Source organism: Psammomys obesus, unplaced genomic scaffold (assembly GCF_907164565.1).
Source record: "Psammomys obesus unplaced genomic scaffold, mPsaObe1.curated_primary_1811, whole genome shotgun sequence".
NCBI classification, from domain to species: Eukaryota; Metazoa; Chordata; class Mammalia; order Rodentia; family Muridae; genus Psammomys; species Psammomys obesus.
Window position 1 is genome coordinate 2,409,080 of NW_026596131.1, and position 16,309 is coordinate 2,425,388.

General features: G+C 48.8%; 1 protein-coding gene across 1 annotated transcript; it reads left to right on the plus strand.

The window, feature by feature from the left end:
- The first annotated feature begins 5,359 nt into the window (after positions 1-5,359).
- On the plus strand, positions 5,360-10,581 carry LOC129665815 (intercellular adhesion molecule 5-like). The gene is made up of 7 exons (XM_055592698.1): positions 5,360-5,414; positions 7,193-7,459; positions 7,677-7,997; positions 8,201-8,479; positions 9,010-9,279; positions 9,935-10,177; positions 10,370-10,581. The coding sequence occupies exons 1-7, from the start codon at positions 5,360-5,362 to the stop codon at positions 10,579-10,581; spliced, it is 1,647 nt and encodes a 548-aa protein (XP_055448673.1).
- Positions 10,582-16,309: the final 5,728 nt, after the last annotated feature.

The window sequence follows — 16,309 nt, forward strand, 5'->3', positions numbered from 1 at the left end:
GTGATGGTGGTGGTGGTGGTGGTGGTGGTGGTGGTGGTGGTAGTGGCACACACCTTTAATCCCAGCGCTCAGGAGGCAGAGGCAGGCAGATCTCTGAGTTCAAGGCCAGCCTGGTCTACAAAGCAAGTCTAAGATAGCCAAGGCTACACAGAGAAACCCTTGTTGGGCTGTCTCGGAAAACCAAATAAATAAACAAACAAAGACTTCTGAGTGGAGGGTATGAAGCAGTACAGGATGAGCATCAAATCAGTGTCCTTGAATTATCAAGTGTTAAAAACTCTTCTGTGACCTTGGTCCTCACACACACACACACAATCTAACAGGGGAACGAAAGTATAGAATATCCAAAGTATAGAGTCTGCACTTAGAGGGAGCAAATGCCAGTGTAAAGACGTGGACTTAGAGGTTTTAGGAGCTCAGCCTCCTAGCTTGGAACAGCACAAGAAACTTCAATAATTTCATTTGTTTGCAGTGACAAAGAGTTGGCAAAGAGAAGCTTGCAGAGTTTGGAAAGGCTCTTTTGGAAGGAAAAAATGACTTGTGTTTACATTTTTGCCTGGGTTCTTCCATTAGAGTGACTGCCAGATGTTTTCTTGTACTTTCTAAGCTAGCGTGTCATGTCCATAAGGCTCCTTTGCTCTGGGCTGAGTGTGTAATTCAGTTAGCAGAGTGCTTGCCTAGCTTGCACAGAGCCCTGGGTTCCATCCCCAGCACAACATAAAACTGGGTGTGGTCGTGCATTCCTGTAATCTCAGCCCTTGGGAGGTGAAGGCAGAGGTTGAGTTTCATTATTGGCTACAGCAAGGGTACTATCCTGTCTCCAGTAGGAAGGGAGAGGCGCCTTTGCTCAAAGAGCTTGAAGGCTAAGCATGAGTGCGTGGACAACTGAATCTCCCGCCAGGTCAGCAAAGTTTCACTTGCTGTTGTGTGTCGCCAAAGCTCGCTGTCATCACCCTAGTGTTTTCCTTTCCCTCATGTAACAGCAACAGTGTTTAACAATAAAGAAGCAGAGAATACACATAAAACAGTGTTATGTAGCCACTGAAAAGGATGCTGTGGGTTTGGAGAAATAGCTCAGAAGTTAAGGCTGCTTTCGGTTTATGTCAGTTTCTTTTCTATTGCTCTGACACGATGTGGTGACCAATGCAGTTTACAAAGGAAAACATTTAAGCTGGGTGTGCTGGCCTAGGCCTTTAATCCCAGCACTGGGAGACAGAGGCAGCAGGATCTCTATGAGCTCAAGGCCAGCCTTGAGCTACAAAGCAGTTCCAGGACAGCCAGGACTGTTACACAGATAAACCTGTTTAAACAGCAATGAAAAAAACCATTTAATTTGCCTTGTTGTTTCGGAGGGTTAGAGTCCATGATGGGGGTGAAAGGCATGATGCCAAGAACAGCTCACACTTTAATAATAATGCATGAGTGCTTTAATAATACACTTTAAGAATACTGCGTTATTGTAACAAGCAGACAACACTAATGGACGATGATGTTAATAACGGGAAAACTGGGGGGATAGGGAACTCTGCGCTTCTGCACATCTACAGTTGTTCAAAAATAAACTCTAAAAGTAAAGCAGATGGCAGTAATGAGCTTCAGGGCTACTGCCAGTTCATAACATTTTTACAGACTCGGGACATAGGTCTACCATTTGTTCTCCCACACAAGATAAAAACAGGGCATCCTTGTGGTTTGTCCCCGAACACTTCTCAGACCCTCCAAAGATGGGAGAATCTGCACCCAGAGCTAGTGAGACAATTAACAGATTTTTTTGTTTGTTTGTTTGAAACAGTGAGCGCACACACACACACACACACCTATACGGGCCAGGGGGCTAAAAAAGGATTTTGAATCTCCACAAAGCCACACTGAATTGTTCTCTAGCACACACCCAGAAGGGGCAGCAGCTGGGTAGTTCAAGATTTTGAGGAACACACCAAGGGCCAGAAGTCCAGGAAAGGCATCATGCAAAGCAAGATTGGTCTGTCCCCCTTCTCCAGCAGTCAGACAGAACCAAGAACAGAGGTGGGGGAAAGACAGTCTTTGGTTTTGTTTAAAGATCCTTTCTTGGGGCTGGAGGGATAACTCAGTGGTTAGGAGCACTTAGTGGCCAGCGAGCAGTGGCGCACACCTTTAATCCCAGCGCTTGGGAGGCAGAGGTAGGCAGACCCCTATGGAGTTCTTGAGTCCAGCATGGTCTATAAAGCAAGTTCCAGGACAGCTAGGACTGTCACACAGAGAAACTGTCTCTTGCTGGGGTTGGGGGACACAAAAGACACACAAAAAAGAGCACGTATTGTTCTTCCAGAGGACCTGAGTTCAATTCCCCTATGAACTGGTTCACAAACTTCCGTAATTCCAGCTCCAGGGGATCCGCTGCCCACTTCTGGCCTCCAAAGGCACCTGCTTCCATGTGGCTTTCACTCACACATACACCTAAATAAAAATAAAATCTACTTCCGTCATTTCATTTGAAAATGATTAACTTCAAAAACAAATATAAATAAAACAAAGAAATCGGGAACTCATATAACACAGGAGGGCCTGGAACTCCCCCTGTAGCCGAGGGATGACCTTGCCGCCACCTCCCACAAGAAGGACCGTGGGTCTCCACCACCAAGCCTCGGAGTGCTGTCTACAGTCAAATCTGCCCTTTCTTAGAAGGGGGAGATGGCCTCCCTACACTTCTTCAGAGCACCTACCCTGTCTTTTAAGCCACTCGTTCGCCTTCTCCTCTCAGCCAATCCGGTGGAGAAGCTGAGTGAGCGTCACGAGTTTCTGGGCAGATCCGGGAACTCCTCGGAGCGGCGGCGGCGGCGGCGGCGGCACGCAGCGCCCCCAGCAGGGACGCGGACTCAATGGTCGGAGCGCGCGGCCGTTTCGAGCGCACTGGCAGCCCCGCTGTTCAGTCTGTGGTCCCCTGGCATCGAGGAGCGAGGAGCGCCGGTGGGGCCAGAGGGACACGCGGGCAGCTCCGACTCCGTGAGGTTTTTGATTCCTATTTGCTTTTTTTTTTTTTTTTTTGGTCGGTTTCTACCTGTGAGATCCAGGAGAGGATCCGCTGGTGGGGGGAGCTCGCCAACACTCCTGGAAGTTTTATTTCCACATATTGTTAAATGTTTTAAACAATGCCTGCCTTTTCATGCCTTCACGCCACTTTCCCAGCTAGAGGGAACCTCCTTACCAGCAAATGCTGGCCTTTTGTGCCCCGTCCAAGTGCCCGGTCCCACAAGTATTAGCTGTTTTCTTTGGGTCAGCCCCTGGTAATTGCTGACTGACTATAACCATTCCAGTCTCTTGGAGAAAACAAAGGGCCCTGCCTTCATGGTGCTTATAGTCCAGGGGAGAGAGACATAGCCTAGGAGTCGGGGAAAAATGTTTCTGGCATACAACCACCCCATTCCCCACCCCCACCCCCACCCCCAGTGTCAAGAGAGATATTTATCCAGTGGCCAAAGATGGGAGAACTCTAAGTTTCGCTTGAAAATAACTTCTCAACTCTAGCGGGTGAGGGGTTAGAGAGGACAAGTATATCATGACTATGAGGGAGGGAGAAAGGTTGGGGGCCTGGGCAGGGTGGGGTGGTGGTGCTTTCTGGGACTAAGTGAGGACCTTCCGGGACTCAGGGTTATGTCATGTGATCCCTTTTTGCTAATTTCATAGTCTTTTCTAGTCACCACTGCTGTGGGTGACTTTAAAGGCTAGGTCATTTTTACCCTGTATTGTAGTTTTGGACATTAGAAGCTAATACTACTTCCAGTAGAATTTTGAATAATGGTATCATCTCTGGAATGAGCTCACAGCCTGGTTGGTTGGATGGTTGGTTTAGAAAGTTAGGTTCTCTGTAGCCTTGGCTGGCCTGAAACTCAGTATGTAGATCAGGCTGGCTGGCCTTGAATTCAGAGAGCTATACCTGCCTCTCCCTCTCAAGTACTGGCATTAAAGGAGTGTGCCACCATGCTCGGTTTACAGTGGTTATTCTGGAAAAATAACATTCACTTGAAAGTATTACTTGTTTTTTGTTTTTCGAGACAAGGTTTCTCTGTGTAGCCTTGGCTGTCCTGGACTCACTTTTTAGACCAAGCTAGCCTCAAATTCACAGAGATCCGCTTGCCTCTGCCTCCCCGAGTGCTGGGATTACAGGTGTGCGCCACTGTGCCCAGCTTGGAAGTATTATTTTTGATATTCCTGTTACATATATACAAAAAACAAACAAACAAACAAAAAAACCTAAAACAAAAGAAAACTGACCCCCAAGTCAAACCAAAGCAAACCCCTTTCCTTCAGGCCAGGTATGTCACTTAGTGTAAAGCACTAGTCTAGCAGACTAGAGGCCCAGGTTGCATCCTCATGAGGGAAACAGACAGATAAAGAGGAGAGGAGAGGAAAGAATAAAAGAAGCTCTTAGAAGAAGTTAGTTTAGATGGAGTTTTTGTTTTGTTTGAGTTGGGGTTTGAAAGAAAACAAAACTGGGAATGGCGGCACGAGCACGGACTCAGAAGGTGTAAGCTGGAGCCAGCTGAGGCGGGAGCCCATTTGTTTGTTGGATGTGGTGGCAGATCAGGGAAAAACAGTGGTCTTGAGAGATGTCTCCCTTAACCTCAGAAAGCAAGCTTCCAGAGACCGTGCTCTAGGCTCAGGGTCACTTCCCACTGAGCAGGGCCAGCTGAGCGCTGCCAGATTTCGTCCCTCCAAACACCATTTTCTATGTTTCCCCACTGACTTCCTTCTTTGGACTCAGCCAAATAGACAAGACAAACTAGTAAAAGGATATGCACAATGAATCCACACAGGAAACCGTAATCAAACATTTCCCTCCTTCTGACGTTTTCCCTGTCCTTGGGCACAGACCAAACTTAAATCAATTAGCCAAAGGGAGTTCTTTCAAAGCATCACACTGAGTCTTGCCGCAGTGGGGTTTCAGGCCCCTTTCTCTTTTGACATGAAGTCTCGGTTAACCCAGGCTGACCTCCAGCTCTCCAAGGAGAGTGAAGCGTGATGACCTTGAACTCCTGACTCCCCCTTGCTTCCACCTCAGGCACCTCTACGCAGGCACTACAGCATATGGCTTCCGTTTACACATTTTTATTTCTGAAAATGTTCTCCCGGCTGCAGAGTTGGCTCACAGGTTAAGAGCACTGGCTGCTCTTGCAGAGAGGACTTGAGTTGGATTCCCAGAACCTTCATGCTGGCTCACAACTGTGTGCCTCCAGTCTTGGGGACCCGGTGCTGCACCTCCATCAGCACCGGGAACACATGTGTTACCCAGACACGTAAGTTACGAAAATGTAGTGAAAAACTATCTCTTCAGCACGCCTTTCTTTCCTTTTTTCCCCAGCTTTTGGTCATTCTCTCAAGAATGAAAATGCTTCTCTTTGGTGTCTGGACCCTGCTGGCCTTGATCCCTTGTCCAGGTGGGGGCATCTAGAAAACTCCCTTTAGTCACTCTGTGCAATGATGATCATGCAGAAGGGGATGGGGTGAGGGGCAATCAATCATCATCCCATCAGTTGTCAATTTGAGTTGACCTAGGATCACCTAAGAGATGGGCCTGAGAGCTTGCCTGTGGAGGATGATCTTGATTCATTGTCGTGGGAAGATCCACCTGCTGTGGGTGGCGCCATTCAGGTGGATAAAGTGAGGCTGTGGTTGCCCTATTTCAGCTCAGACAAAGCATGTGCTCTTGTGTGGATAGACGCAGGAGGCAGGTTCCAGGAAGGCAGTGCTCTGTGTGGATGATGGGAGTTTTCTGGTTTCGTGTGTTTTCTATTTTGTGTTTATTCTTTATAGAATAAACATGAATTGTATGGCAATACAAGATAAGGGGGGGGGCAGTGACTGGGCAGTAGTGGTGAAGTCTTTCAGGCACCGGGGAGACAGAGGCAGTTGGATGTCAGCCCAGGCTGCAGAGCGGGTCCCAGGATATCCAGGACCACAGGGAGAAAGTGGGCTGAGCACAGGCGTTCCTGCTCCTGATGGTGGCTGCTTGTGACGAGTTCCTCAAGCTCCTCCTGTCTCGACTTCCCTGCTGTGACGAGAAGAAATGTGCCCAAGAACCGTGAGCGGAAACGAACACCTTCCCCCTCAATTGCTTCTGTCAGGTTACTTCATATGACGACAGGGAAAAGAAGTCAGAGAGGTGGGACATCCAGAGCAGGGTGACAGCCGTTCACCTGGACCCTGGGGAGAGACTGCGATTTCTTGGGACACTAGGACACAGAATCCTTGTGTGTGACACTTTAATAGTGTGTCAGAGCTTCAGGCCTCTCCAGAGGGACTGTGTGTCCTCTGCCTTTCCCCTGTTGTCCCACACTGCCCTGTTTCTCTCTCCCTCACACACACACATAACTGATATAAATATGTGTGTGTGTGTATATATATACACTAACAATAAAATTTGCAAAGCACTTTTTTTTTTTTGAGATGGAGTTTCTCTGTGGAGCCCTGGCTGTTCTAGAACTCACTCTGTAGACCAGGTTGGCCCAACCTCACAGAGAACTGCCTGCCTCTGCCTCCCGGGTGCTGGGATTAAAAGTCTGTGCCACCACTGCTCTGACAGTTTTATACGGTGCTGGGGTTTCACGATCATCCTGGACTCCTGTTCCAGGGGATCTCTGGGAAGAGGTAGAGAATTCTTTGGGATATAAGTGAGCACGGGAGCATCTGTGAGGTCTTTCGTTCTCATGGTTTTGTATATAGAAGGGTTCCCTTGAGCCTTGTTTGTTCTCAAGCATGTTTCCAGGTCCCGCCTTCACCAGCTGGCAGTCCCTCGGAGGTGGAGTCAGGGTCTGCAGTTTCATAATCATAGCAGGCGATTCTGGAGAAGGTAGCCTGTAACCCTCATTTGAGAGAAATACTGATTTGCAGTTTAAGACTCCAGCAGAGTCTTTAGTGCCTGAGCCCAGAGAGCTGCTAATCTAAAAGCTAACAAAGAGGATGCTTTCTAGGGTGGGATTTCTCAAAACTCCTTAGATTCTGCGGTAAAACTTAGACCCCAGGACAGAGGGGTAGGAGAGAGGTTGGGATCAGGACTCTCGCTTGCAGATGCGAGGGTTCAGTCTCCAGGTCCCTGAGCTTTGTTCTTGGCAGCTTCCCTCTTCTGCAGCTTAGATCTGATGGGAAGAGTGGCCTCTTTCTTCATCTGGATCTCATGGTCCTCACCAGCATTTTTAGCTTGAGTGCTTCATTTCAGGGACCACAGAAGAGCTGTTTCAAGTGTCTGTTTGGCCAAATCAGGCCCTGGTAGAGTTTGGACAATCCCTAACCATCAACTGCAGCACCACCTGCCCAGAGCCTGGGCCCAGTGGAGTCGAGACCTTCTTAAAGAAGACCCAGCTGAGCAGAGGGCCTCAGTGGAAGGAGTTTCTGCTGGAGGACGTCAGGGAGAACTCTGTCCTGCAATGCTTCTTTTCTTGTTCGGGGGTTCAGAAGGAGACAACGCTTGACATCACCATGTACCGTGAGTACGGTGGAGAGCTCAGAAGGAGAGAGGAGTGGGGAGACAGGAATATGCATCTTATTTAAGGAAGTGTTAGGCAAGGGTTTTCCCTAGGGGCGAGAATTAGACGCACACACGGGTGTGAGGCTTTAAGGGCAGCGGTCACCTTTCTGCAATGCCATTTCTTTCTGGAGGTAAGTAAGTGGCCTCTCACCAAGGCTTGCCCTTTGTCTTAAAGAGCCACCAGAGCAGGTGATCCTGGACTTGCAGCCCGAGTGGGTAGCCATGGATGAAGCTTTCACGGTGAAGTGTCACGTGCTCAGTGTGGCGCCTCTGCAGAACCTCACCCTCACCCTCCTCCAGGGTGACCAAGAACTGCACAGAAAGGCCTTCATGGGTTTCTCTGTGGCATCCCAAAGAGCTGAGGTCACCATCAGTGTCAGAGCCCAACGGGAGAACGACAGGTGCAATTTCTCCTGCCGTGCAGAACTCGATCTGAGCCCACAAGGCGGGGGGCTGTTGCACGGCAGCTCAGCCACCAAGGAGCTCCGGATCTTTGGTGAGTCAGAGTCTAGGCATGGAGAGGGCCCAGGGACTGTTTTGGCCTTTGGGACCCTGTTCCCACAGGGTTTAGGGGTAAGGGTGACTGAGCCCCACCTCTGATTCACCATCAGCCCTATTCCCTTCCATGGCATCCCATGTGACACATGACTTAAGGCTTTCATTCTTTTTCTTTTCCAATTTCCACCAATTACCTGGCAGAATTCTCTCAGAGTCCCCAGATCGGGGTGCCATCACTGCTGGAGGTTGGGATGGCGGAGACTGTGAGCTGTGAGGTGGCTAGGGTGTTTCCTGCCCAAGAAGCTGTCTTCCACATATTCCTGGAAGACCAGGAGTTGAGCCCTTTCTCCTCCTGGAAGGGAGATGCCGCGTGGGCCAGTGCCACCATTCGGGCCATGGAGACCGGCGGCCAGGAGCTGACCTGCCTTGTGTCCCTGGGTCCTACGGAGCAGAAAGTGAAGAAAGCAGTGCATGTGTACAGTGAGTGACCGCCTTTCTCCTCTCAGGGCCTCTCTCCTCTCAGGGCCTCTGCTAGGGGGAGCTTGCTGTGGATTTGGCTGAAGATATTTATCCTTGCTAACCTTTGCTGGGTGTCTCAAGTGAACACTGGCTTTCATCTTTCTCTGACAGAGGTGGGTTGGGGACTTGCATTGTGATGGTGGCTCTGTGTGGCCTCCGCCCTCAGTTTCCTAACCCCTGCTGCTTATTGGGCAGTTGCAGCTTGAACTTCATTCTAGACTAAGCATTTGGGCTGAGTAAGAAATGTGTATGGTGAGGCCACTCGCTGTCCTCGCAGGAGAGACAGCCTAATGTTGGTATGCTGGACTGTTGAAGGGAAGCTCTCCATCTTCAAACCTCACCATTGTGTTCTCTCCTCGGTCTTTACAGAAGCGTCAATACCACCCAAAGTCTTTCCTGTCATCTCTACCTGAGGGAGACCAGCAACAAGAGGACAGAAGTGTGCACCAGCTTTGAAAACATGGCCGCCAAGCTTTTTCCTTTCTTCGCAGGTTTCCCTCCACCGATTCTGGAGATAGAAGACACTTACCCTATGGCCGGGACAGATGTTAATGTCACCTGCTCAGGGCATGTGTTAACATCACCTAGTCCTACTCTTCAGCTCCATGGATTCCCAAATCTCTCCGCTCCTGGGGAGGCTGTGTGGCTTCTGTTCACTGCCAAGGAGGAAGATGATGGCCGGAATATCTCCTGTGAGGCCTCTGTGGAGGTTCAGGGCCAACGATTGGTCAAAACCACCGAGGTCCAGCTTCATGTCTTATGTAAGTAGAGGCCTGATCTTCCTGGACAAAGTGAAGATACTTAGTGTCTCTTTTAGAGATCTTAGCCTGAAGCTTCATTACTAGAGGGGCCACACCTTTCTAATTCAAAAAATCCAGAGGCGGGGGGATAGAACGCACACCAAGCTTGTCTTGCTTTCAGGAAAGTAAGCAGTATCAAGACAAGGAACGCAGCCCAGAAAGGAAAGTAGTTCTGGGGATCAAGCCCAATTAGTTGAGAGTCAGCGGCTGGGAGACATAAGAGGAGATAGCTGAGGCTGGTGCTAAGAGAAACTTCCAAAATTCTATATCACGACTGTGTTCTGGAAATGAAGACATCCTTATTTCTGAGTTCACCCCTTGCCCATCAAGAAGCTAAGATGGGAAAGGTCCCTGGGCCCCACTGGCATAGCTGTGTTGTTACTTAGCTTGAATCCATAAAAATGCCCTCGGCTGCATCTCATGAGTCTTGCTGTAGAGAAGGGAGGAGAGTGGGTTTGGTTTAAGCAGGGAGCTAATGGTGTTTTCTTTGAGAAAGAAGGTATTGGGATGAGAGAGCAGCAGCAGCATCTAAACTGAAGGGGAGAAATGGGGCTGTGAATGGAAGTTAGAAGGGAACAGGACATAGAACCGGGCTCCTTTTGGGCCTCTTTTCCAGACAAGCCGAGGTTTGAGGAATCCGGCTGCCCTGGCAACCAGATCTGGGTAGAAGGGATGGATCAGATGCTTGCCTGCATCCCAGAGGGAAACCCTGCCCCGGCTTTGGTCTGTGTCTGGAATGGGATGATCATTGACCTTGATGTACCTCAGAAGGCCACCCAGAACCTCACGGGAACCTACTGCTGCACGGCCACGAACCAGCTAGGCTCTGTGAGCAAAGACATTGCTGTTGTTGTCCAAGGTACTGCTGCACCAGACGCCAGGCCTGGGGTAGGAAGGCACCTCAGGGATTTGGGGTTCTTACACAAGCATGGAGGGAAGAGAGAGGTTCCCGAGAGAACTGAGACTGAGAAGTAGGCTGGGTGGGCTTGGGGTGGAGTTACTTTCTTGTCCTCAGCCTTCCTTCCCAGTCCCGTCTTCTGTGCCTACATAGGACTTCGTGAAGGGATCAGCTCCTCCACCATCTTTATCATCATCATCTTCACCCTCGGCTTGGCTGTGATCACCATAGCACTATATCTGAACTACCAGCCCTGCAAAAGAAGCCAGAGGAAACGGGCACATAGGCAGAAGGAGCAGAACAAAGATGAGGAAAGTCAGTTTGCAGACATACAGGCAGAAGACTGCAACTCACATCACTGTTGACTGAAAGCAGCTCTTCGCTCGAGTGTGCCTTTAGCTACCAGCATTTTAAGGGAGGAGGAGGTGTGCCAAGGGGGATGGAAGAGACAGAATGTGACATTGAGTTCCCCTGTGTTCTGCTGTCCCCCAAACAGGCTTTCGGGGCTCCCTGTGGCTTGCATCCAGTCTTTCTGGAGCTCGCCTCTCTCCTTTGAGTTTATTCCAGTTCGTTCCACTCTTAGGCACACAGAAGGAGGCCCTGCCCTTGCCCCTCATTCTTACTGCCCACCTCTCAAGCAGCAAACGGGAAGGATCATGGGAAATATCCTGGAGTAGATTACATTGCTCAGGGATTTCCAGTGACTAACTAGGAGCTTATTTCGTAGTTCAGGGACAAGACTTTACAGGGTAGGCAACAAGAAGATGGGCCGGAATTAGAATTCTGTTTCCCTGTCCATAGTCCCATGCTCCCCAAACAGTGCCCGATGACACCATGAAGGGTGTCACTGGGTTAATAAGCTTCACCACAGAAACCCTCTGCAATTTCAGAGGGTCAGAGTAGTGGCCTACCTAGTATTATAACAAAACAGAAAACCTAGGACTTAAGAGTGCTGCACAAGATGGCCTCAAACTTGTGATCCTCCAGCCTCAGTCTGTGACTACAGGTATATGCCATCACACCCTAATTATTTTAGGCAGCAGCTTTAAAGTAGAAGATAGAATACTTCTATGACCTTGATCTAATAGGGTGCCACACTCCAAATTAGAAGGCTGAGTCCCTCATTTACTCTCCCTCTCCACAAAGAATTACTTGTTTTTGTCTTCTGCCACCAAGTTCCCAGGATGGAAGTGCATGAGCCCACAGCAGAGGGCGTAGCTGGGTCTTAGTTCTGTCAGAATGCTCACATTATGTGCTCGTGATATCGGCCTTTAGAAGGTGTGTGTCCACCTTGGTGAAGGCTTGAGGGAGGTGAAGCCAGGTCTTTTTGCTCCAGGGCTGTCATGAAATGTTTACTGAGATGTTATCTTTGGTAGAAATAAAATGGGTTTTGTGATATATGAGTTTATTCTCCCTCTGTGTCATAACAGAGATTTTGTTAAGCCAAATAAATGGTTGCATTTGGGAACTTTGAGAATAGCTTCCCATTGAGCCGCCAGCCCACGGCAAGTGATGTCAGCTCTTCAGCAGCCTGTTTTTCCTGCCCTCAAAACTGAAGCTCACTACCTGGCAGATGCTAGCTAGAGACAATGCAGCATTGACAGCAAAGTGTGTCTCCCCTTCTTCATGGACCGTCCTGAATCTGAGGTTAGAGATTTGTATAAAAATAACCTTTTGGTTTCACCATACAAGGCAACAGAGGCACAGTGGTAAACAAATTGTTGTTTCTGCCTTTTACAGATGTAGACTCTGTGAGGAATGCGCTGCCTTTTCATCACTGTGACAAGTATCAGGAAGGTCAACTTACAAGAAAGATTTCCACTATAGTTTCCAAGTTTTCCACTTGTGGTCACATGACCTTTAGGCTTGTGTAGAGGCAATCCATTATCGTAGGAGCACAGAGGGAGCCTTGCACACCACGGAAGCAGGAAGCAAAAAGAAAAACATGAAAGGGCTAGGATTCCAGGATTCCCCTCAGGACATTTCACTAGGCACCATCTGGGGCCCTTAAGACATGGGCCTTTGGGGGACCCATATCCAAATGAAGGCACATTAATTTTCGTGACCAGAAAAGCAGGGTTTGTTGAGAGAAAGTCTAAGTCAGGACCAAGGAAGTATTTCAAGTTTATAAGTCAGTATCCCTCAAAGGCCTTCTCAACGTCAAATTCCACACTGAGTTTGCTAGCCCCTACTCCCCATCTTGAGGCTCATACAAAATCACCTTCTCAAGGTGAGCACTTGGGAAAGTCCATTAGGAAGCAGGTCTAAGAACATCTTCATCTAGGGACCACACCCATTTTAGTGTCTTGGATTAGCTGCAAGCCTGGTCAGCATCGGTCTTATCGGCCACAGGGGAAGCCCTAAAGCCCATGAACCCCAAAATTGATGATGCCACTCGCTTCCTGATTCCAGCAAGGGGAGCTGGTAGTTTAGACTGCTGTGGCATCTCACTGCCACATGGTGCCACTGTTATCAGCTGGCCCTGCTGTGTCCCAGTTGGAGACCTCAGATGATCCTGCTGGCTCTGCCCGCCTTTTCACGGTTATATTTCTCGTAGGTTAGGGTACTGGCTGGTTTTGAGAGTCATCACAGAGGAGGGAGCCTCAGCTGAGGAAATGCCTCCACATGATCCAGCTGTAAGGTGTCTTCTCAATTAGTAATCAAGGGAGCAGAGCCCAGCCTATTGTGGAATGTGCCATCCGTGGTAGTCCCGGGTTCTATAGGAAAGCTGAGCAAGCCAGGGGAAGCAGGCCAGTAAGCAGCACTCCTCCATGGCCTCTGCATCAGCTCCTGCCTCCAGGTACCAGACTGCTAGAGTTCTGGTCCTGACTTTCTCCAGTGATGGTCTATGATCTGGAAGTGTAAGCCAAATAAACCCTTCCTCCCCAACTTGCTTTTTGGTCATGGTGTTTTGTTGCAGCAACAGAAACTCTAAAGACAGTACCTGTATCTCTCACAGTCAAGCCTTTTGTTTTCGTTTCTGAGGGCCTCTCTTTGTAACCCTGGCTGACCTGGAACTTGCTATGTAGACTACACTGGCCCTGAATATACAAAGACCTAGTACCCTCTGCCTTCTCTATACCGACATTTGTGTGCATAAGCCTACTTTCAAAATCCAAAAAGACCATTCTTAACAATATTGGCACTATTCCACCAAGACAAGGGACAGGAAAAAAATTCGGCTAGAACTCCATTTCTTGGTTAAACTCTCAGGCTTGGAACCAGGGGATACCTGGAAAGTCTGTATGTGTCCAGTATCCCAGTTAATGTGACTGTCAACTTGACACAGCTTAATGTCACCCGAGAAGAGAGTCCCAATTGAGGGATTTTTTTTTTTTCTCAGATAGGCCTGTGGCATGTCTTGGAGGTGGGGGTTGTCTGATTATTTATTGATGTAGGAAGGCCCATCCCACAGTGGGTGGGACCATTCCCTGGGCAGGTGATCCTAGGCCACCTAAGAAAACTAGCTAAGCAGAGCACACCAGCAAGGAGTACTTCTCCACGCTTTCTCTGCCTGCGTTCCTGCCCTGACTTCCCTCAATTACGGACTAAAACCATACAACTGAAAGGATCCTTTCTCTCCCCTAAGTCGCTTATCAGCAGAGTTTCCTCACAGCAACTAAATGAAACTGGAACACCCAGCAACTAAAAACTGTGCCCCCCTGACTCTTCTGACTTGTGCTGGGCTACCTCTTTAGCCAAATGGGGTGGGGTTTCGTGGGAAAGGGTACTTCTACATCGTCATCAATGAGATCTGTAGTACTTGTGTTAGCTCTGCAGGACAAGCTAAAGAAGATGAGGAAAGATTATGTCCAGGCTAGATGGCTTTATGCTTTAAGAAAGGAGAACCTATCTGCCAGTACAATTCAAAGCCCGTTATTTACTCTCATTAACCTGGTACTTACCATGTTTTAAAAATATGTCTCTGTGTTTTGGAGAGAGAGAGTCTTCCTACGTAGCCTAGGTCAGTGTGAAACTCACTCTCCTACACTCTAGAATGATGGCTCAGCAGCAAGTTTTCCAGCCATTTCAACTTCAGAGTCTTCTCTAGCACCTCTGGTCCTACTGGTCTGAAAGCCAGAGGTTTCTACTCCCGAGGCAGAGTTCTGACAACAGTTCTGACAACAGCTGTTCTGACATCCACAGCAGGAAGCTCTGGATGCTGGCCTCTGCCCTCATGGTTAAGGGATGTGTTATGCTTTGACTTTTGAGTTTCCCCTACAGGCCACACGTTTGCATGCTTGGTCCTCAGCTGGACACTGCTTTGGGAAGGCCATGAAATTTTGGGAATTAGGGATTTAGTTGGTCACCAGGGGCAGGCCTTGAAGATATACCAGCCTGGGTCCAGTCTACCCTCTCCAAGCCTCCTGCTCCAAGATGTGAAAAACTGTCGCCTCACATTATTGATGTGTCAGCTGTCACCCCCTCCCACGTCATGATGGACCTTGGAACTGTGACCCAGATTAAACCTCCTTTTCCTTAAGTCTCTCCTGTTGGGTAGGACCAGAAAGGCACCTGATATAGGATGGAGATCCCTGACAGGGAAATGGGGTAGGTGCCAAACAACCCAGGGAAAGAGGCAGTTGCCTGGCAACAAAAGGCTGATGTAACAGCAGAGTTGCCCTAAGGCAGAACATCATGTGGCTGTGCCTGAGGAAAACAAGACCTCCCCCAAGCTGGCTGGGAACAACTTGGCTGACCAAAATGGCTGCAACAGCACCTCCAAGGGAGAAAACAATTCACAAATGTCCCAGGAATGGCCATAGATACGCCTGTCGTACCCTTAGTGTGAGCCTTGTCTGTCTCACCCCTCAGGAAGACTTTTTACTAGAAAAACACGGCTTAGAATTCTTTGAACTGCCCTGTAGCCCTGGCTGTCCCGGAACTTGCTACATAGACCAGGCCGGCCTCGAGCTCAGAGATCCACTTACCTCTGCCTCCCAAGCGCTGGGATTAAAGGCATGCGCCATCGTGCCTGTCTGGTATGGCATGTGTTTAGTGCTTAAAAGGATGAGGCAAGAGGGTCACAAGTTCAAGGTCAGCCTGGGCTATCTACCATGACCTTATTTAGGAAATAAAGTTTGTTGTGTCAAGCACGGTAACACATGCCTGTGATTCCAGAACTTGGAAGGCGGAACGAAGTGCCGAGATTTTGAGTTTGAGACCAGCCTGGGATGCTTAGCAAGACTGTCTCCCCCTGGGGGGAAAAACGTGACAAGAAATACTCAATATAAAACCTACATCTTCACTGTTAGGAGTGTGTCGAGCATGTACAAATGAATGTGCCAAAGAGTGTGGGCATGCAGCAATAGAGGCCCTTACTCAAGGGGACGGGACCAGCACAGCTCCGGCTATTCCCAAGCAAAGGGCCCAGCTCTTTGTCACATTGCCCGTGTGGGCTGAGAACTGATCATTTTCTACTGGCCATGAGCACAGTATTTTTATTTCTTGTATAAGGTATGGGCCAGTAGTCATCTGGCTTTTTATACTATCCTGGTTGTTGTTATTTAGGATCTTGTTTTTGTTTTTGTGAGTTTTTTGTTTGTTCATTTTTCTGACAACACAGGTTTTCTCTATGTAACAGTCCTGGCTGCCCTAGAACTCAATCTGTAGACCAGGCTGGCCTTGAACTCACAGAGATCCGCCTGCCTCTGTCTTCCTAGTGCTGGGATTAAAGGTGTGCTCCACCACACAGAGTTAATTTTTTTTAAATTTATGTGTATTTATATGTGTTTGTGTGAGTATGTGCCATATGTGTGCAGGTAAACATAGAAGCCAGAGGAGGGTATTGGATCCCCTGTAGCTGGAGTTACAGTTGTTATGAGCTACCCAACATGGGTGTTGGGAGGGGATCTCGGGTCCCCCGGAAGAACAGCAAGTGTCTGGTTTTTCTGGTACACCTGGCCAGGCTGTTTGCAGGGATCAGCATTGGGGGATTAGAGTAGACATATCCATCTGTTATTGAAAAATAGGAGAGTAGCGGAAAGACACATATGCTACTCTTAGCCGGTAATAGGTCATGGATTAAAACTCTGGAGCTCATCTACCTCTGTCCCCATGTGGCCCTTGACCAACTCATTACCATCCATTTCC